General features: G+C 42.5%; 1 protein-coding gene across 1 annotated transcript in view; it reads left to right on the top strand.

The window, feature by feature from the left end:
* Gnptab (N-acetylglucosamine-1-phosphate transferase, alpha and beta subunits) overlaps positions 1-21978 on the top strand; it is a 47680-nt gene that overhangs the window by 15127 nt on the left and 10575 nt on the right. The window contains exons 8-16 of the mRNA XM_013019059.1: positions 7126-7287; positions 8494-8673; positions 9432-9602; positions 11161-11284; positions 12682-12885; positions 16733-17811; positions 20190-20389; positions 20608-20827; positions 21664-21777. Of these exons, the coding sequence (XP_012874513.1) occupies positions 7126-7287; positions 8494-8673; positions 9432-9602; positions 11161-11284; positions 12682-12885; positions 16733-17811; positions 20190-20389; positions 20608-20827; positions 21664-21777 (2454 nt within the window). The remainder of the gene's footprint in view (positions 1-7125; positions 7288-8493; positions 8674-9431; positions 9603-11160; positions 11285-12681; positions 12886-16732; positions 17812-20189; positions 20390-20607; positions 20828-21663; positions 21778-21978) is intronic.

The raw sequence follows: 21978 nt of genomic DNA, 5'->3' as shown, positions 1-21978 counted from the left end.
AACCCCTCTCCAGCCGGGCATCAGTGACTCACGCCTGTAATCCTAGCTACTCAGGAGGCTAAGATCTGAGGATCGCAGTTCAAAGCCAGCCTGGGCAGGAACTTCCATGACACTTACCTCCAATAAACCACTAAGAAAACCAGAAGTGGCAGTGTGGTTCAAGTGGTAGAGCATTCACCTTGAGCTGAAGAACTCAGGGACAGTGCCCAGGCCCAGAGTTCAAAAAAACCTCTCCATCATGTATTCACTCACTGTTCACCTCGTTGGGGAGTTACTTAGTGGCCAGCTTGTCTTTGTGGAGGCCAGCACCTTCGGAACGTCTGCTTTACTGTAGGTGCCATTCCATGCAGGTTGTGTTCCAGTTCCAGCTTCTGCAGTCACCTTCAGGGACAAAGCTTTGGGATACGGGAGGTTAGAGAAAGAAAACAATAATATGTCAGGCTGTACTTCCAGGTTTTATTATGGATCCTCTGAGGTTGCAGTGTCCTATCATGGGCTTGCAATCTATTTAGATGCTGAGCATTTACTAAATTTCTCCTGTGCTACAGATAATTGAGTGGTAAAGGCACTTAAGTTATTTTGGAGACATGATCAGTTCCTAAGAGGGGAACTGTGCTTAGAAAACACCTAGCTTTAGGGCTGGGAAGGTGGCTCAGTGGTAGAGTGCTTGCCTCGCATGCATGAGGCCCTGGGTTCGATTCCTCAGCACCCCATAAGCAAAAAGAAAAAAGCCGGAAGTGGCGCTGTGGCTCAAGTGGTAGAGCGCTAGCCTTGAGCTGAAGAGCTGAGGGACAGCACCCAGGCCCAGAGTTCAAGCCCCACGACCGACCAAAAAAAAAAAAGAAAGAAAGAAAAAGAAAACACTTAGCTTTAAGCACACCAAGGGCCAAAAAGGTTTCACAGAATAGAACCTCGCCTGGTCTTGACAGAGCTGCCATTTCCTAGGCAGAGAAGGGAGTGGGCCATTCCTTCCAATCACTGCAAGCATCCTGAGCAGAGGGGCGGGGCTTGGAAGTAAGTTTTTTTCAGGGAGTCCAAAGGCAGCTCCTAGAGGCTAGAGCACAGGCCTGGGTTTTGCTGGTATGGTGCTGAGCGATAAGTGAGGCCAGATTGAGAAAGGTGGAGCTACACTAAGGAGCCTGGACTCTGTCCCAGAGGCAGAGGAGCGTTTATAGCAGAAGCAGCACGCATGTGGTCTGTTAGACAGGAAGTGACTAGAGATGGGACAATCTGTTCAGCATTGTTGTCACAGCCTGAAAGTCATTCCTTTTCAGATACATTGGCAGTGGGATGCCAGTGATGGAAATGGTTCCAGAAATATCTGCAAGATAGTCAGCATCACATGGCGACAGAAGCTGCAGGAGGAGGAAGAAGAATAAAAGGGAAGAGGGTATTTTTAGTGAAGGTGGAAGTGATGGAATAATCACACTCTGAGCTGGAGGAGGTAAAGCAAGATCTGGGGTGGAAACCCAGAGCTCAGCTTGGCGTGTGTTGCATTACCAGGACATGTGGTGTGTGGGGTGGGGAGAGGCTGCTAGGCTTGGACCTCAGGACCTGAACAGCTGGGGCACTTAGCCGTTCCTGGCTTCTGCCTAGGCCTTGGCTAAGGCCTGTGGCCTGGAACCTTCCAGATCTCAGTTCTGTCCCACAGAACCTTGCCAGGCTGTGAGCACCTAAGGATAAACACCTCCCCGCTCACCTTTGCAGGGAGGAGGACCTGGCACTTAGGGGGCCCCTCAAGAGATGCTTGTTGAAGGAATGAGCAAGAAGAAAGCCATGGCTGTAAACACACCCACCACGTACAGCACCTGGGCTTGCAGAGGGGACCCTTTCAAGGACTCTGCTTATTCACAGGCACCGTGTACTAGAAATGTACCTTTAGATTAAGCTATTGTGGACATGCAACTTGACTTTTAATATGTCTTAGAGAAAAACGATGTTTTTCTTTTCTCCTGAGGAAAGGATATGACCCTTGAAAATGCTTTCATTTGTAACATAAAGAGTTCGAATTCATAAACACTTTTTTGTCTATCTTGTACATCTTTTTCTCTCAAAAGCTTTTCAGTTAAGAGACGCCTTGAGGCAATTCCTTTTATGATCCAATCAGTTACCTACTTAATTTCTTTAAAGAATTTTTTTATGTGATAATCATGGAAATTGCCTTAAAATTGGTGATATTATATATATATATATATACATATATATATATACTTTTTAAAATTTTTTTGGGGGTCCAGTCGTAGGGCCTGAACTCTGGGCTTAGGCGCTGTCCCTCAGCTCTTCAGCTCAAGGCTAGCGCTCTACTACTTAAGCCACAGCGCCACTTTCGGCTTTTTTCTTTTTTGCTTATGTGGTGCTGAGGAATCGAACCCAGGGCCTCAGGCATGCAAGGCAAGCGCTCTACCACTGAGCCACCTTCCCAGCCCTCTTTATATATTTTTAATGTCATTAAGTAGTTGTATAATGGAGTTACCATTCAGCAAAGCAGTTTTATGAATACAGAGCATCTTGGTCAATGCCACCCCTTCTGGTGATGGTACTGGAGTTTGAACTTAGAGTCCAGTGCCTGCTCAGCTCACTTGTTCTGTAGGGGTTCTGTCACTTGAGCCATTCTTGTTGCCCATCTTTTTGCTTGTTATTTCTGGATTTTCTGAGGCTGGCTTTATTTAAACCATGATGGTCTGGATCTCAGCATCCTGAGGAGCTGTGATTACAGGTGTGAGCCAAGACACCTACCCAGAAGTTGCCTTTTGATAGATCAGATCAGATAATCTCTTTGTCTTTATTTTCAGGTTGCTCTAAGTCTTTTTTTTTTTTTTTTGTCGGGCGTGGGGCCTGAACTCTGAGCCTGGGTGCTGTCCCTCAGCTCTTAAGCTTAAGGCTAGCGCTCTACCACTTGAGCCACAGCGCCACTTTTGGCTTTTTCTGCTTACACGGTGCTGAGGAATCTAACCCAGGCCTCATGCATGCAAGGCAAGCACTCTACCACTGAGCCACCTTCCCAGCCCCTCTAAGTAATTTTTTATTCATAGTAGGCTTTTGTTTTTTTCTTTCTTTTGGTTATCTTCTTTAACATATGCAAGATATGAGAATAGGTGGGAAGTCTTTCTCTGGCTTCAGTTAAAGTCTTGCATTTGATACAAAATAGTGTTCATGGTTGCTGAGTGGTTGTCTAAAAGAAAGCTGGGCTGGAGACTGGTATTGAAAATGCTCAGGTATTTACAATCATGAGGAGATGACTACAGATTTAGTGTTGGCCATTGATCATTAGAGATGAAGATCTGGGTGGATCAGAGACCTGGAAGAGATGAGAGGATGGGCTGGGCCTGGAAGGCTGCATGCATCATTTATTCAGGCAGAAAGGATGAGCAATCAGAGTGGGAACTTGACAGTGTCCCGAGGTAGAGTCTCCTAACTTCAGCTTTCTGTTGAAAATCACCAGGGATGATACTACAAGTTGAATGTCCCAATCAAAAAATCCAGAATGCTCCAAAAGCTAAAACTTTTTTTTTTTTTTTTGGTCTGCCATGGGGCTTGAACTCTGGGCCTGGGCGCTCTTCAGTTCAAGGCGAGAGAGCTCTTCCACTTGAGCCACAGCTCCACATCTGATTTTCTGGTGGTTAATTGGAGATAAGAGTCTCATGAGCCTTCCTGCCGGGGCTGGCTCTGAACCACAATCCTCAGTCTCCTGATCTCAGTCTCCTGAGTAGCTAGGATTATAGGCATGAGCTCCCAGCTCCCAGCAAGCCAAAGCTTTTGAGCATGATTATACCATAAGTGGGAAATTCCATACCTGACTTCATATGAAACTTTCCTTTGCAAAAAAAGTATTTTTAAAAATACTATACTATAAAATAACCTTCAGGTTATGTTTATTAAGTTATATAGACCATAAATGAGATAGACTCAGTGATGGTCAAGAGTAGGACTGAGGTCAGCTCTAGCAATGGAGCAGCTTCAGGCAAAACAGAGCAATAGAGCAAAACACCAGGAAAAAAATCAGCACCAACAAGAAATGTTAAATTTTGGCCTATTTCTCTCTCTCTCTCTCTCTCTCTCTCTCTCTGTCTGTCTTTTTGTCAGTGGTGGGGCTTGAACTCAGGGGCTGGGCACTGTCCCTGAGTCTCTTTGTGCTCAAGGCTAGTGCTCTTACCACTTGAGTCACAGCACCACTTCTGGTTTTTGAGTGGTAAATTGGAGATAAGTCTCACGGGGACTGGCTGGCTTCTAACCATGATCCTCAGATCTCAGCCTCCTGAGAAACTAGGATTACAGGTATGAGCCACTGGCGCCTGGCTTAAATTTTGGCCTATCTCTAAAGGTAAATAACAGGTCTATCTCTCAAATATCCTTTTTCTTCTCTTGCTGCTATGCATAGGGGCTTCCTTCCTGTTGAAACAGACAAGGCTACAGTAAAATTTACATCCCCAAATCTCATACTGAAAATAACAGCTGCATGTCCATTGTGGGTGGGCGTGGAGGTTTTCCTTTTGAGGACACTTATCATTTAAATATTTCAGTAAGCTTATAATTTAGATGGAGGCATAATTACAGAAACTACAACCAGCTCACCCTTAGCTTAGTGTCTCCTGTACATGTTCCAGTAAAAGCAATGAAGACATGCAGGATTGGGCTGCCACCTAGTGCCTAGCAGAGGCTAATTCCTGCTTTTTTGCCACTTGAACTTAAGAGGCTGATAATCTTGTTATATTCTTCAGTGCCTTACTTCTGACAACTTCTCTTCTGCTGCTTTCTTACTTTCTCCTCATTCTCCTTCTCCTTCACCTTTTATTGATCGTGGAACTTGAACTCTGGGCCTGAGCTCTGTCCCTCAGCTCTTCAGCTTAAGGCTAGTGTTCTACCACTTTGAGCCACAGCACCACTTTCAGTTTTCTGGTAGTTAATTGGAGATAAGAGTCTCACAGACTTTCCTAACCGGGCTGGCTTTGAACTAAACTTCTTTTTTTTTTAATTTAATTTTTTTTGTGAACATACTGTACAGAGGGGTTAGAATTACATGGGCAGGATAATGCATACATTTCTTACCAAGCATTGCAGCCTCCTCCTTTGTTTCCCTTCACATCCCTTCCCTCCTCCCCCCTCCCTTCCCCCCCCCCAATCCTCCCCCCCCCCCACACCAACGTTGTAAAGCTCGTTTTCGACATAACCTTGTACTTACTGTTGCAACAGGTCCACCTGTATCCTTAAACGACTTGTTTTTCCCCATCTCCTCCACAATTTATACTGACATCAAATATAGTGAAAGCAGGGGTTATACTGTGGGGGAGGGACATACAAAGCAACAAAGAGATAATCTTATGAATGCGTTAGAAACAAATGCATGAAATAAAAAAGCATTAAAATACATATCTAAGGGTTCATTTTCCTAACATCACATTATCTGACCTTTTCCGCTTGACTCATACATATACTAGATATTGCAAATAAGGGAAACCATGGGACCTATGTTTCTTTGGGCCTGGCTTACTTCACTTTGAACTAAACTTCTTTTCCATTGATTTTGTAGTTGCCGTAAGAAACTTCTTCCTGATTTTTTTTTTTTTTTGGGTCCGGTTGTGGGGCCTGAACTCTGGGCCTGGGCGCTGTCCCTCAGCTCTTCAGCTCAAGGCTAGCACTCTACCACTTGAGCCACAGTGCCACTTCCGGCTTTTTTCTTTTTGCTTATGTGGTGCTGAGGAATCGAACCCAGGGCCTCAGACATGCAAGGCAAGCGCTCTACCACTGAGCCAACTTCCCAGCCCCTTTCTTCCTGATTTTTGATGTATGTGTGTAAAGAAACCAGCCCAAGTATAGTTGATAATCTAGGAGTCTATTCAGTACTGTACATTTTTAGTGAAGAAAAGGTCAACACAAGTGATGAAATAAAACTAGGTATTTGTCGGGTGCTGATGGCTCACACCTGTAATCTCAGCTACTAAAGAGTTTGAGATCTTAGGATCTTGGTTCAAAGCCAGCCCAGGTAGGAAAGGCCATGAAACACTTACCTCCAATAAACCACCAGAAAACTGGAAGTGGTGCTGTGGCTCAAGGGGTAGAGTGCTCGCCTTGAGCTGAAGAATTGAGGGACAGCTCTCATGCCCAGAGTTCAAGCCCCATGACTGACCAAAAAAAAACCCAAAAAACCAACTAGATAAGTTTTTTTGTTGTTTTTTTTTGTTTGTCAGTTGTGGGGCTTGAACTCTGGGCTTGGGTGCTGTCCCTGGGCTCTTCAGCTCAAGGTGAGCACTCTACCGCTTGAGCCACAGCACCACTTTTGGTTTTCTAGTGGTTTATTGGAGATAAGAGTCTCAAGGGGCTTTCCTGCCCAGGCTGGCTTTGAACCGTGATCCTCAGATCTCAGCCTCCTGAGTAGCTAGGATTATAGGCATGAGCCACTGGCACCTGGCTTAGATATGTTTTTTTTAAATGTTAAATCATGTTATAAGTAATTTTTTTTCCCTCTCAGTGCTAAGGGGGACCTAGGGCTTCATACCTGAGGGAAGTGATACTCTACCTTCCACTCTCTTTTATCAGAAATTGCAAAGCTATTTTTTAAAAACCTTTTCTTTTAAAAAGGTTTTTCCACATGTTGATTAAAATTGAAACAAGATTGTGTTTCTCTCTGTCTTGTTTTAAAATGGAGGCACTGGGCTTTCGTGTCCTCACAGGCCCCTGTCTACGACAGGACAGCATAAAGGCCCCACGAGCAGCGAGAGCCTGGCTCCTGCTTGCTCTCCAGCCAGCTCCTGTGCCTTCCTTACCCAGACCCTGGCGGGAGACACCCTACCTCTCATGGAACAAGCCAAGCAGGCCACTTCTCTTGGCATCAGAAGGAGATCTCATAGGAGAATGGGTGATTCTGGCCTCTCAGGGCATCTAGCAGCCCTGTGGGCACTGAGTAGTCCCCTCGTCTGTTGCCTGAGGTGTTCCATTCACACCTTCCCCTCCTCTAAACAGCTGGTCTGTTGCATTCATCTGGGAATTGCATCTGGCCTGCTTTGCAGGCGGTTTTCTTTTGGGGAGACTGATTTCCATTTCTAGATTAAAGGTAAAGCTTTGCATTAAGATGTGTTTTCCATCTGAGGTTCGGTCTTTCCATGTATAATTCTTTGTATTATTTGCTAGTTGCAGTTGTATTCAGAGGCCAGTGTAGCCCTTCTAAAATTGAATAACCCTAAAGGTTTCCAAGAACTGAATAAACAAACTAAGAAGAATATGACCATCGATGGGAAAGAGCTGACCATAAGTCCTGCATATTTGTTATGGGATCTGAGTGCCATCAGTCAGGTAAGGGAAGAAAGAGATTCTTCTACAATTCAAGGGCATAGTTTACAAGTCACTGTTTTTAGAATACTTGCAGAGACCCGAATTAACTGAACCTTTCCTAAATTTCCAGTCACTACCAATGGTTTAATGTTAATTGAAGTGATCCAGAATTGGATGTGAACCTTTTTGTGAAGAATGATAGTGAAATGCTGCATGTTTGAAGGGTCTTTTTGGATTTGTTTTTGTTTTTTTCTGTTGGTCATGAGGCTTAATGGGCCTGGGCGCTGTCCCAGAGCTTTGCAGCTCAAGGCGAGCACTCTACCACTTGAGCCACAGTGACACTTCCTGTTTTCTGGTGGTTCATTGGAGATGAGTCTCACAGACTTTCCTGCCCAGGGTGGCTTTGAACTGTGATCCTCAGATTTCAGCCTCCTGAGAGTAGCTAGGATTATAGGCGTGAGCCACTGGTGTCCTGTGAAGTTGTTTTTTTTAAATACCAAGTCCGACACTATATAAACATCCCCTGAGAGCAGCTTCTGTTAACCTCCATGCCAGATGACCTACAGATAAAAGGGAGATTACAACAAGACATCGTCAGTGGAAAACTGTCATTCACTTATGTTTTGTTTGAATATGGACAAATAGTTTCCAATGCAATGAGTTACAAGAAATACTCTCTCTGAAAATATTTCCCTTTACATTCACGTTCTTAGTTCATTTTATCTATAATTAAAATTAGAATGTTCTTTTTAAGTCATGACGACATTTAAAAAATAAAACCATAGAAATCCCTAAAATTAACTACGCATCCCACATTTTTTGCATTTTTTTTGTCAGTCATGGGGCTTGAACTCTGGACCTGAGCGCTGAACCCTGAGCTCTTCAGCTCAAGGGGAGCTCTCTACCCCTTGAGCCACAGCAACACTTCCAGTTTTCTGGTGGTTTATTGGAGATAAGAATCTCACTGACTTTGCTGGCCTGGCTGGCTTTGAACCACGATCCTCAGGTCTCTCAGCCTCCTGAATAGCTAGGATTACAGGTGTGAGCCACCAGCACCCAGCTGTATTTTCTTATGAGGTTAAATATTAGGACCTCTTTGAAATTGATCAGAGCACCTTGAGAGCAGAGGGGGTTAATTAGTGGGAAGATGAGAAGGGGGGGGTGGGAAGAGGAGGATATGTAACTTCAAGGTATTTTGCATGCTTATGTGCTGAATGTTTCTCCCAGTCCAAGCAGGATGAAGACGTTTCTGCCAGTCGTTTTGAAGATAATGAAGAGCTGAGATACTCATTGCGATCTATTGAGAAACATGCACCATGGGTTCGGAATATTTTTATTGTCACCAATGGGCAGATTCCTTCCTGGCTGAACCTTGACAATCCTCGAGTGACAATAGTAACACACCAGGTAAATGCCTTTTCACATGTGGTGAGTATGTGGCTTCCTAGTCAGCTTTTGTTGCTCCTTGGTTTTGCAATACTGGAGTTTGAACTCAGAGCCTCAGGCATGCAAGGCAGGCACTCTGCCGTGAGACCTACAACTCCAGCCCATATTCTGTTCTTTAACGTGGTACAAAGATCATATACTTTAATTTCCCTCACTCTTCCTACCTGCTCTCTTGAATTCACAGCGACTCACCCTAGCTTGACTTTTTTGCTCAAGGCCAGTGCTGTACCATTTGATCTACACTACCATTTCCATGTTGCTGATTAATTGGAAATAAGAATCTCACAAGCGGGCTGTGAAGGTGGCTCAGTGGCAGAGCACTTGCCTTGCATGCTCAAGGCCCTGGGTTCGATTCCTCAGCACCACATAAGAAAAAAACCAGACGTGGCACTGTGGCTCAAGTGGTAGAGCGCTAGCCTTGAGCTGAAGAGCTGAGGGACAACGCCCAGGCCCAGAGTTCAGGCCCCATGACCGGAACACCCCCCCCCCAAAAAAAAAAAAAAAGAATCTCACAAGCTTGTCCACTGGAGCTGGCTTTGAACTTCAGTCCTCAAATCCTGGTCTCCTGAGTAGTTAGGAATACAGACATGACCCATTGGCACTTGTCTTCCATCTTTCCTTTTTCATTGTTTTCCTTTCTTTGCTTCTAAAAACCAAATCAGCTCTCATTCATCCTTTCTCTCTCTTATGCTTGTGTATTTCTTTTTTTCTGCTAAAAGGATGTTTTTCGGAATTTGAGCCACTTGCCTACTTTTAGTTCACCTGCTATTGAAAGTCACATTCATCGCATTGAAGGGCTGTCACAGAAGTTTATTTACCTAAATGATGATGTCATGTTTGGGAAAGATGTCTGGCCAGATGATTTTTACAGCCACTCCAAAGGTCAGAAGGTGAGTGCCTACAGGAGGGAATGCCTAGCTTGATTTATATTAGCTATCTATAGTTTATTGGAGATAAGAATCTCATGGACTTTCCTGCCCAGGCTGGCTTTACACTGCTATCCTCAGATCTCAGCCTCCTGAGTGGCATGCGCCACTGGTGCCTGGCTTTCTATTTATTTGTTTTTAGATAGTTGTAGGGCTTTCCCTGAGCTCTTTTGCTCTAGGTTAGTGCTCTACCACTTGAGCTACAGTGTCACTTCTGGCTTTTTCGGAGTAGGGTATTGGAGATAAGAGTCTCATGGACTTTCCTGCCAGACTGGCTTCAAACCATGATCCTGAGATCTCACCCTTCTGAGTTAACTAGGATCACAGGCATGAGCCACCAGCACCTGTCTTTGTGATATATATGCATATATTTTTTTTCTTTTACATTTTATCGTATAACAAAATTACTTTGCACATTGTAGTTAGGGTGGCAGCAAAATGACCGACGTGGAAAGGTATGGGTGAAGTGTCATGTGAGGTCAGGTGGCCTCTCAGGCTTTGCTAAGAGGCAGGTAGAAAGGTGTCAAGAGCACAAGGGCCAGAACAGCTGCTTAGGGTCATTTGGGGCAATGATTTGACCCTGTGTTTTCCATCTACCTGGTGGTAAGAAAACCACAAATGGCCCAATAGCATTTTGGTTTTTTTTTAGAGCGAAACCTAGTGATCAGTTAGAAGCTTATTGCCATGACCCGTGGCTTACCAGTCTCTGTGGTTGAGTGTCAGTGCTAATAGCACACCACTACTTTGTTGGTTTGTGCCACCCACTGGCTTAGTCTTACTCTGTTCACTTGTCTCCTCCATGTTGGATTGTTGGGTGGCTGGGAAGTTGACTTTGTGGCATAGCAGAGGACAGAGAACAACAATCAGCGAGTATGCTGGGCTGTGCTTTCTGTGCCGAAGGTGAGGGTTCAGTGTGAGGTAGGGAGACCCCCTTCTGAATTGACAGTTATTGGGAAGAACAAATAAACTTCCTTTTAGGTAAGGAAAAATAATCAAAAGTGGTGGCGTGTATAGCAGCACAGAGACTTCAAAGGGGGAGACCATCTTTATTTTCATGATTTTAGCATTAAAAGTAACCAGGCATCCCTCACTCAACTGAAGAGCTCAACATGTGCAGGGCCTGATGCATGGAGATAAAAGCTCTCTTCCAGCTTTTCGACTAGACAGGGCATAAGTATACTCAGGGTTATTTGAGAGTTGTCACGGTGACTTACCAAGGGTATTCCCCATGCTTGGTGGCTGCTTTATTTCAGAGGAAGTTGTGAGAGCATGTTGTGAGAACCAACTGTGTGAGCTGAGTCCCCGTCTGCTGTTCTTGAGTCATAGGAGACAGTAATGTGCTGTGCTGAGCTCAGGCAGTACCTCGGGGATCAGAGCGCTGTGGCGGGCACCGCCAGCTGAAAGCAAGCATGGGTGTAGACCCTCAGCGCTTAGAAAACAGCATTTGAAAACAGTATGCAGTTTTTTCAAAAAGGAATTTTAGCTTGAGACTAGAAGTACCAAAGCTCACTCTCTCTTACAGGTTTACTTGACGTGGCCCGTGCCGAACTGTGCGGAGGGCTGCCCAGGCTCCTGGATTAAAGATGGCTACTGTGATAAGGCTTGTAATAATTCCGCCTGTGATTGGGATGGTGGTGATTGCTCTGGTAAGGTTTGCTTCAGGTTTACTTTCACAGAGCTGTTCTCAGTCTAACTTTGAATCATGACTGAACATGTATATACCGACTGTTGCCTTTTCTAAGCCATGCATGGAAGTACGTCAGGAAGCATAGGCTCCTGGGAGGTGGTAGTCAGTTTCTATGTGGTTCAGGTTTTTTTTTTCATCTTCCTGTCAAGGGCATTTTCTCATGTTGGCTTTGCACTTGAAAAATCTTTATGTGCATGTGTGTTTGGGGGACTGGGGCTTTAATTCAGGGCCTGGTGCTCTCTTAGATTTTTTTGTTGTTGTTCATGGCTGGTACTCTACCACTTGAGCTATAGCTCTGCTTCCAGCATTTTGCTGTGTAATTAGAGATAAGCGTGTCATGGACTTTCCTGCCAAGGAAGCTTCAAACCAGGATCTTCAGTTCTCAGTTTCCTGAGTGGCTAGGATTATAGGCATGAGCCACCAGTGCCCAGTGAAAAATCCTTTTCATATTGAGAGGATTCTCTTAATTATTCAAACCCAAGTGCGAATCACTGTACCTGGCTGCGCTCAGCAGCAGGTTGCAGTAGTAGGTTGTGGAACGCAGAGTACCTATCTTACCTCCTGCAAGCTCTTCTCCCTTCTCACACATTTATAACGTCGTCTACATTTACTCACTGCGATTCAGCATATAAAGCACTAAAGTATAGAGCTTCATTCATTACCTGTGTGAGCTTTTTGGTCACCTGAGAAATAGACCGTGTGTGCACCAGTATTAACTGTCTTCATGTGCCTGTGAGAAAACAGGTTGGGAAATGTGTTGACTATTAGAAGCAAAACAGGGCTTCAAGCTGGATTTCAGTCAGTTTTGTCTGACTTTTATGAAGCACAAGCAGCTGTAGGGAGAGAACACAGATGTGCTAAATAGGTGTGTGTGGGGGGTCACAAAACCATCCCTAGTGGAATGTTAAAATCGAATTCAGACTTGGTTTGGGCTGCTCTGATAGTCACAGTCCTTGACCCAGACACCCTTTCACTTGATCTATGCCCCAACCCAGTCCTTAAAATAATCTCTTCTTGTTCCCCACTTCCCCTTGCCTATCTTTCCCCATTACCATCACCACACAAATCTGAGTCCTGTTCTAATGACAAGTGATGGTCTCTTTTCAGTTTGTTCATTTACCAGAAAGTTTGTCTCTAGCCTGACCTTGAACCATGATCCTCCTGATCTCTGCTGCTCCTGTACCTAGAAAATTATAGGCACGAACCACCGGTACCCAGCTGAGATGAACCTTTTCTGCCTGTAGTTCATATATCAATCCTGCAGACATTAGTAAGAAAGGAAAAATTGGTTTTTGTTTGTTTGTTTCCAAAATTGTAAGCCCAGGAAACATTCTGTCTTCCCCTCTTCCCCTGCAGGTAACAATGGAGGCAGTCGCTATGTTGCAGGAGGTGGGGGTACCGGAAGTATTGGGATTGGACAGCCCTGGCAGTTTGGAGGAGGAATAACCAGTGTCTCTTACTGTAACCAAGGCTGTGCAAATTCCTGGCTTGCTGACAAATTCTGTGACCAAGCCTGCAATGTCTTGCCCTGTGGGTTTGATGCTGGTGACTGTGGACAAGGTATGTTTATGGTCATGAAACATATTATTAAAAAAGGGGGGGGGAAATCTTTGACAAATATAGGAGCGAAACTGATTATTCTCTATGTATTTTTTTTCTTGGCCTTGCATGTAAACTAGTAGTGACTTTTTATTTCTCTCCTTTGCCTTTTTAGTATACATTAAGTGTTCAGAGGTTTCATTGTGATATTTCCATAATATATGCATATACTGTTCTCTGTTACCTGTCTCTGTTGCCCTTTGTTAACCTCTTCCTCCTACTCCCCTCCCCTTTTTTTTGCTCGTTATAGGCCTTGAACTTAAGGTCGGGGCACTGTTCCTGAGCTCTTTCACTCAAGGCTAGTACTCTACCACTTGGAGGCACTTCCAGTTTTCTGGTGGTTAATTGGAGATTAAGAGTCTCGTGGACTTTCCTGCCTGGGCTGGCTTTGAACTGGGATCCTCAGATCTCAGCCTCCTGAGTAGCTAGCATTACAGGCGTGAGCCACCAGTGCCTGGCTCCTCACCCCCTTTTATTCAATAAATAAATAAATAAATTTATTTTATTTTATTTTTGTTAAGGTGATATACAGAGGGATTACAGTTACATAAGTAGTGATTATGTTTCTTGACCTCATCCCTTTTTAAAAGCAATTTTACTGAGTTTGATTGTTCTGTTTTCATACATGCTTATAAAATACTTTGATCATATTTATATGCCCTTCACTCTCTCATTTAGTTCCCATGCCCAGACAGTCCCCGTTTTTCTTCTGCATGTGAGAGGGAACATGTGGTATTTGTCTTTGTCTGTTGGGCTCATTTCACTTAACATGATGATTTCTGGTTTTAACTATTTTCCTGCAAACTATATAATTTCATTCTTCTTTATGATTGAATAATACTCTATGTATGTTTATCAGCATGCAGATATCTTTTTTTTTTTTTTTTTTGGTTGGTCATGGGGCCTGAACTCTGGGCCTGCGTGCTGTCCCTCAACTCTTCAGCTCAAGGCTAGTGCTCTACCACTTGAGCCACAGCACCATTTCTGCCTTTTTCTGGTTATATGGTGCTGAGGAATCGAACCCAGGGCCTCATGCATGCAAGGCAAGTACTCTACCACTGAGCCAACTTCCCAGCCTGCAGATGTCTTTTTTTATGCATACTTAAATTCCTTCAAATATATACTCAAGAATTGTGTAGCTTGTATTTTAGAACTATTGTCATATATATAAATACCATCATTATTGTAATCAAATAAATATATTTATATTTCTATCATATATATGTATATGTGTATACATATGTATACACACACATATGGCAGTAGTTTTCTCCCTCTCATCTATTTATGTATGCCAGTACTGGAACTTGAATCCAGAGCTGGCTTTTTCACTCAGATATGGCACTCTGCCACTTGAACCACACCTCCAGTTCTAGATGCTCTCTATCTAATAGGAGATAAAGAATGTCATGATCTTATCTGCACATGCTGGCTTTGAACCACGATCCTCAGATGGCATATTCCTGGCTAGCTATGAGCCATTCACTAGACATGAGCCACTCACACTTGGCTTTTTTTTTTTTTTTTTTTTTGATGAGCCTTCATACCGATTTCTATAGTGGTTGCATTAATTCACACTAAACACCACTCTTCTCACCACACTCCCTGCATCCAAACCAGCATTTATACTTGTTTTATTGACGATTGCCATACTGGAATAACATAGAATCTCCATGTAGTCCCCCTCCCCCCCCCCCAGTGTATTTTTGGTCTGTATTTCCTTTATGTCTAATGGTGTAGAGTAATTTTTATGTGTTTATTAGCCACTTGCACTTTCATTTTCTATTTTATTTCATTTCATTTGTTTCTTTTCTATTTTTTGGCAGTACTGGGGTTTAGCCACAGGACTTCCCATTTTCTAGGCAAGCTTTCTACCACTTGAGCCATGTCCCCAACCAAGCCCTGTTACTTCCTCTTTGAAAGCTTTCCATTCAATTAGTAAGTTTATTTGTTCTCTCCATATTTAATGTTTGGAGTTCTTTTTATTTTTGGATATTGTTTATCCAGTTTCCCCAGATTTTCTGTCACTGTCATATTTCTTGAGTATGGTAATTGTTTTCTTTGTTATATAAATTTTTTAAATTCGATTCAATCCCATTTATCTATTTTTACTGTTAATATCTTAAGCAATTGGAGTCTTATTTAGAAAGGTATTATCTATGCATATATTTTCAAGACTCTTCCCTATATCTATTTCCTCTATTAGTTTTAAAGATTCAGATGTTAAATTTAGATTTTTTTTCCTATTTGTATATTTTTGTTTGTTTTTTTCTTTTGCTCTATGTTGCTTTGGAAGAATTCAAGAACTGCATTGAATACAAGTGGAGAGGGTGGACACCCGTGTCTCCTTTTCTATTTCTTTCTTAGTATTATTTGGCATACATACCCAAAATAAAATTATTTTATTAAATTCTATTTTTATGGCCTATTAATTTGTAAAATAAAATCAAAGAAGTGACATTACATCCAGTTGCATTACTCCATCGTAAAAATATTCATGTGATTATCTGTCCTTTTTTTTTTTTTTTTTTTTTGTCAGTTGTGAGGCTTGAATTCTGGGCCTAGGCACTGTCCCTGAGCTCTTAGCTCAAGGCAAGCAAGCACTCTACCACTTGAGCCACAGCACCACTTCTGGTTTTCTGGTGGTTAATTGGAGATAAGAGTCTCATGGACTTTCCTGCCCAAGGCTGGCTTTGAACTACTATCCTCAGATCTCAGTCTCTTGAGTAGCTAGGATTACAGTGATGATCCACCAGCACCCGACTGTTTCCATTTATTTATTTCATTCTTGACAAAAATGGTTTCGTTTTCTCCTCATTTAGTATACTGTTGGATATAGATTTATCATATAAAGCCCATAGTACATTAAGGCCCATTCTATTCCTCAAGCTAGTTGTAACCTAACAGATGATACAGCTCTTGAGGAAATAGATATTACTTCTAAGTAATACCTTTTTTAAGAAAAAAAATTTAAGAATTTAAGCCAGTGCCAGTAGCTCACGCCTGTAATCCTAGCTACTCAGGAGCCCGAGATCTGAGGATCCCAGTTCAAAGCCAGCCTGGCAAGGAAAGTCCATGAGACTCTTAACTCCAATAAACCACTAGGAAACTGGAAGTGGCGCTGTGGCTCAAGCGGTAGAGCTCTTGCCTTGAGCTGAAGAGCGCAGGGACAGCGCCCAAGCCCAGAGTTCAAGCCCCACAACCAAAAACAACAAAAAAAAATTAAGTAAGCGGCTGGGAAGGTGGCTCAGTGGTAAAGTGCTTGCCTCATATGCATGAGGCCCTTAGTTCAATTCATCAGCACCACATAAACAGAAAAAGCTGGAAGTGGCGCTGTGGCTAAAGTGATAGAGCACTAGCCTTGAGCTGAAGAGCTCAGGGACAGTGCCCAGGCCCAGGCCCAGAGTTCAAGCCCCACAACTGACCAAAAAAAAAAGAAGAATTTAAGTGAGGTTTTAATTTGCAAAAAGGAGATCTATTATTCTTTAAATAAGGATGCTTTGCATACTGGATCTTGTTACTAGTAGAGTTCATTTTAACTGAAAGATTTTGTTTTGCTTTTAACATGGACAAAAAAAGCCATGGAAATTGTTAATGGGAATTTATTGTTACAAATCATGCCAGGGTTAGCATCCCTGTAGATGACTGCCTCAGAGTGTGTGCAAATCCTCAAAGCTTTGTATTACTATTACTATTTCTGATCATTTTAAAGTCACCCTTAAACCTCTAATCCAAAGAATTAAGGAAAGGGGAGTAAAATTGCCTAATTAAAAAAAAAAACCAAAAACCTGTGTTTTTTTTACCCTAGATCATTTTCATGAGATGTATAAAGTAACTCTTCACCCAAACCAGACTCACTATGTTGTCCCAAAAGGTGAATACCTGCCTTACTTCAGCTTTGCAGAAATGGCAAAAAGAGCTGTGGAAGGTGCCTATGGGGATAATCCAATAATTCGACATGCTTCTATTGCCAATAAGTGGAAGACTATTCACCTCATAATGCACCGTGGAATGAACGCCACCACGATACACTTTAATATCACATTTCAAAATACAAATGATGAAGAGTTCAAAATCCAGATCATAGTAGACGTGGACACAAGAGAAGGACCAAAACTGAATGCTACAACTCCGAAGTCTTATGAAACCTTAGCTAGCACTGTGACACTTCTTCCAGAGGCAGAGATCCCTTTTGAGGACGTTCCAGAAGAAAAACGTTTTCCGAAGGTTAAAAGACATAACATCACGAGATTCCAAGAGGAGATGAAAATCCCTGTGGTAAATATTTCACTCCTTCCAGAAGAAACCCAGTTGAGTCTCAGCAACTTGGATTTACAACTGGAAAATGGAGACATTACTTTGAAAGGATACAACTTTTCCAAGTCAGCCTTGCTGAGGTCATTCCTGATGAACATAAAGGATTCTAATGTTAAAAATCAAGTTCTGATAACAGATGAAATAAGTGACCATGTAAAGGGTCCACCAGAAAAACTGGTTTCCAAAAGCAGAGACAGTTTGGGAACTTCTCAAAGATTACAGAGGTCAACTTCCACAAGGACAGCAAAAACGAGCAGTCAGCACCAGGATCAAAGTCCCCCCCTAGTCTTAGAAACTAAAGCGGAATTTAAATTGGAAACTCAGAGGCAAAGTATAATAGGTGGGAATGCATCCAGAGAAAAACTATCATCTCTGATTATCCCACCTGACGCCCGTGTGACAAAAGAAGAGCTCCCAGGGAAAGACAAGAACAACAGAGTAGAAGAGAATGCTGACAATCACCTAGGTAGTGAAGAAGTATTGCCTGGAAGAAAGTTACAGCAGTATACTGGGAGTTACCCAGGCTTTTTGCCATGGGAGAAAAGAAAGTATTTCCAAGATCTTCTTGATGTAAGTTAGACCCAACCTTGTTTTTTAGCTACCTTCCTAAGTGATGATATAATAGAATTTATTCAACACTCACCGAACTAGGTAATTCCCTTACATGATTTCATTTAACTGTTCCAGCAATCCTGATAAAAGAGCCCTATGTAAGGGTATTTACTACTGTTGTTCCATTTTATAGTTTAGAAAATAGACCTTATATGTATAATGGAAATAACATGGCATACTCCAAGAAAGCTGGAGAAGGGCCTTGGCATCCTGTCTCTGCCTAGCATGTCAGATCTGATGATTTTCCAGATTGCCTGATGAAAGCAACCTGAGCTTCAGATAAGTTTGCTTATCTGAAATTTGGAGCCCACTTGATCTGTGCTGTGTGTGGTCTGCTGAGCCATGGTGTCATTTGTGCCTTTTCCCAAGTGCTGAATGCTGGGGCATGTGAGACATTAGAGCACAATGACTGCACATAGAAACTCGGAGACCACTAGAGATGACAGAGATGAGGTCTCCCTTGAGGAATGGAAACTAAAAGAGAATTCAAAAAGAATGCTCCTCCGCGCTGCCTTGGGCACTAGGCCACTGGGCCTGGGCTGATAGCAAAGAAGCACAGCTCAGGTGCATGTTGAGCTGGGAATAAGAGAGTGAAGGGAACTGTCCTGTTCCTCTCACCACTTTCAGGAAGCATCTTGTGCCTCCCATGTTGGAAGTTACTAATGACTGAATGAAGAACTGCACAGTTCTTGCCTATATTTCTGCACTTTTTCCACCTTTTATTTTTCTCTAAAAAGTCCCTGAGACTCCCTCTCCAAAATAACTATCAAATAGCAGGGCTAGAAGTATGTTTTAGCTGCTAGAGCACCACCCAAACAAGCCAAAGGAGCGCCAAGGCCTTGAGTTCAAAACCCCAGTACTGAATGCATGTCCTACAAAATTAAGAAAATAGAGGGGAAGGGATGGACTTGGGAGGGTGGGAGAGAATGATAAAAGGAGTGACACTGATCAAGATTCATTGTGTTGCTGGGCGCCGGTGGCTCACGCCTGAAATCGTAGCTACTCAGTACGCTGAGATCTGAGGATTGAGGTTCAAAGCCAGCCCAGGCAGAAAAGTCCGGAGACTATCTCCAATTAATCACCAGAAAACCAGAAGTGGTGCTGTGGCTCAAGTGGTAGAGCCTGAGCTCTTCAGCTCAAGGACAACACCCAGGCTCAGAGTTCAAGCCCCACGACCAAACCCCCCCCCCCAAAAAAAAAAGATTCACTGTGTTTATGGACTTCTTTGTTGAATGGCAACTCATTTGTACAACTACATACAGATTTTTAAAAAACACAATACTTCCCCCGCTCTTATAAAAGCACTATTTGTTATGAACTGCAAAAATGTACCATAAAAAGGGAAAGGCACTTCTTCCCATTTTCCCTTTTGAGATAGCCACTTTTCATAGCTTGGTGAATATCCTAGTACTTTTCTATAGGTACACAAACATATAATAAGTTATATAGTTTCCATTCTCTTCTGCACCAGTGAAATAATAGGTTTATTTTCCTGTTTGCCTTTGGATTCAATAACTAACCCTTGTCAGTGCCATTGATTTTCTAGCAACTGCAAGGTGCTTCCAACATTCTGCAAATACAGATAGTATTGCAATAAATTGTGTGTGTGTGTGTGTGTGTATCTCAAGCTTATGTTTTTGTTGCTTTAGGTAGAATAACTAGGTTAATGGGTCTGTTTCAAGCTTATAAATTTTAAACCTGTACTTCTAATGTGTGGGACTACTTCATTTCCACAAGTAGTGTATGGGAGCATTTCCTGTTCCCCACCCAGGCTGACTAGCAAGGGTTACCAAACTAGTAGCAATTTCTTTGCCTTTTTTTTTTAAATCAATCTGGGAAACACAAATATTCTTTCTTAACCATGTTCAAATTGTTTTCTAGTATTTTTTTTGTCCACATAGTTATGCCTCTTACAGGTTTTGCCTCTGTAACAATACCCCTTGGTGTATGGTGAAACCAAATTTGTTTCTAGCTTGTGCTGCTTTGATGTTGCCAGCAGAACTGCCTTGATCCTGAAAGTACCATCGAATTTAATGCATGGATACATTTTGTAAACATTGCATTGACTTGGCTTTGAAATACCGCAGGCAGTGACTAGATCTTGATGATTTCGATATAAATAGACCATCATACAACCTGCTGTTCTCAGTTTCAGTGCACTGAAATGCACTTTAGTCTTGGTCTTGGAATCCTTAAAATGACCCGAGAGCATGCCTCTCCTCCTCCCCTCTAGACAGTTATGGAGTTGTTACGACCATGTCACGTAATGTGGTATCTTTCTCTCTTGTTAGGGCAGTAAGCTTTACATGAGACATAATGCTGAACTCCCCTTGCAGGAAGAAGAATCGCTGAAGACTCAGTTGGCGTACTTCACTGATAGCAAACAGACCGGGAGACAACTAAAGGATACGTTCGCAGATTCACTCCGATATGTCAATAAAATTCTAAACCGCAAGTTTGGGTTCACATCCCGGAAAGTCCCTGCACACATGCCTCACATGATCGACCGGATGGTCATGCAAGAGCTGCAGGATATGTAAGTCTTGCGTGCGTCTCGGGTTACCTGCTTGAACTCACAGCTGAGGCACGTTGAAATTGGTATTATTTGCTCCGCTAACTTTTTGGCTGTAGTATTAGATGAATAATATTGTTAAAGAGACCATCTGAAGTGGGGAGGAAAATGCTGTCCTCTCCAGTATTTAGTGCCATGGATACTGTCAGGATCAGAGCTCATCAGCAGTTACTTTTGGACAGGTTCCCTGAAGAATTCGACAAGACCTCGTTCCACAAAGTGCGCCATTCTGAGGACATGCAGTTTGCCTTCTCTTATTTTTATTATCTCATGAGTGCAGTTCAGCAACTGAATATATCTCAAGTCTTTGATGAAGTTGATACCGACCAATCTGGTGTCTTGTCAGACAGGGAAATTCGAACACTGGCTACCAGAATTCATGACCTGCCTTTAAGTTTACAGGTATTGTTACGTCATATCATATTTGTATTATATTGGTGTTGCATTAGTATTGTGTTGTATTGTTTCAGTCTTCGTGACACTTGAAGTGAAAATTGTTATTCTGACATCACCTTTTTGGCTACACATTTCAATTTATGCAGGTCAAAATATTCTTAACATTTAATGTGGATAGCCAGTCATAACTAGTCTGTTTTTTTATGTCAAAAATAAAACCAAATTTATGTTTGTTTTTTATAGATTACTTTTTATAGACTTTCATTTAGAGATTAATCTGCTATCTGGGAATAAGACAGTAGGCACCTGAACGTAAGATTTCTATGGCAAGTTTATACAGGGCCGATGGCTATTGGTGAATACAGGTCTCGGCATGGTGTCTCTTACCAGGGCATCCCTCAGCCCCAGGAGTAGGAAACTCACTAATGAAGATGCCAAATGAATCTAGCTGCAGCATTCCTTTCTTGAGGTTCTTGGACCAACCCGTGCAAAAGGGGATCTCACATCCACTGTGTTGTACCTTAGATAATCCTGCTCTGTTTAATTTCTTTATAGTTAAGAGTCATAATATAGTCAAAACTCCCTTTGAAAATAGCCTGAAAAGCATTTTGGAGATTTCTACATATTTTTTTTTAATTTTTATTTTTGTATTGTTATTGTAAAGGTAATGTACACAGGGGTTACAGTTTGATAAATCAGTAATAAGTACATTTCTTTTGGGAGAATGTCACCCCTTACTTTGCTTTTAAATCATTGGGGTTTTTGTTGTTGTTTTTAAGAAAACACACAATCATTACCTAAAATGTACATAACAGGTTTATGTTTTTATTTTTCTTTGTTAGGATCTGACAGGACTGGAGCACATGTTAATAAATTGCTCAAAAATGCTTCCTGCTAATGTTACCCAGCTAAACAATATTCCTCCAACTCAGGAAGCATACTATGATCCCAATCTGGTAAGTGGTCTGACTTCCTTTTATCCAGCAGGAAGTTCTTCTTTTTCTTTTTTTGGGGGGATCCGGTTGTGGGGCCTGAACTTTGGGTCTGGGCGCTGTCCCTCAGCTCAGCTCTTCAGCTCAAGGCTAGCGCTCTACCACTTGAGCCACAGCACCACTTCCAGCTTTTTCTTTTTGCTTATGTGGTGCTGAGGAATCGAA

Source organism: Dipodomys ordii, unplaced genomic scaffold (assembly GCF_000151885.1).
Source record: "Dipodomys ordii isolate 6190 unplaced genomic scaffold, Dord_2.0 Scaffold3, whole genome shotgun sequence".
NCBI lineage: Eukaryota > Metazoa > Chordata > Mammalia > Rodentia > Heteromyidae > Dipodomys > Dipodomys ordii.
This window is presented reverse-complemented; position numbering and strand designations above follow the sequence as displayed.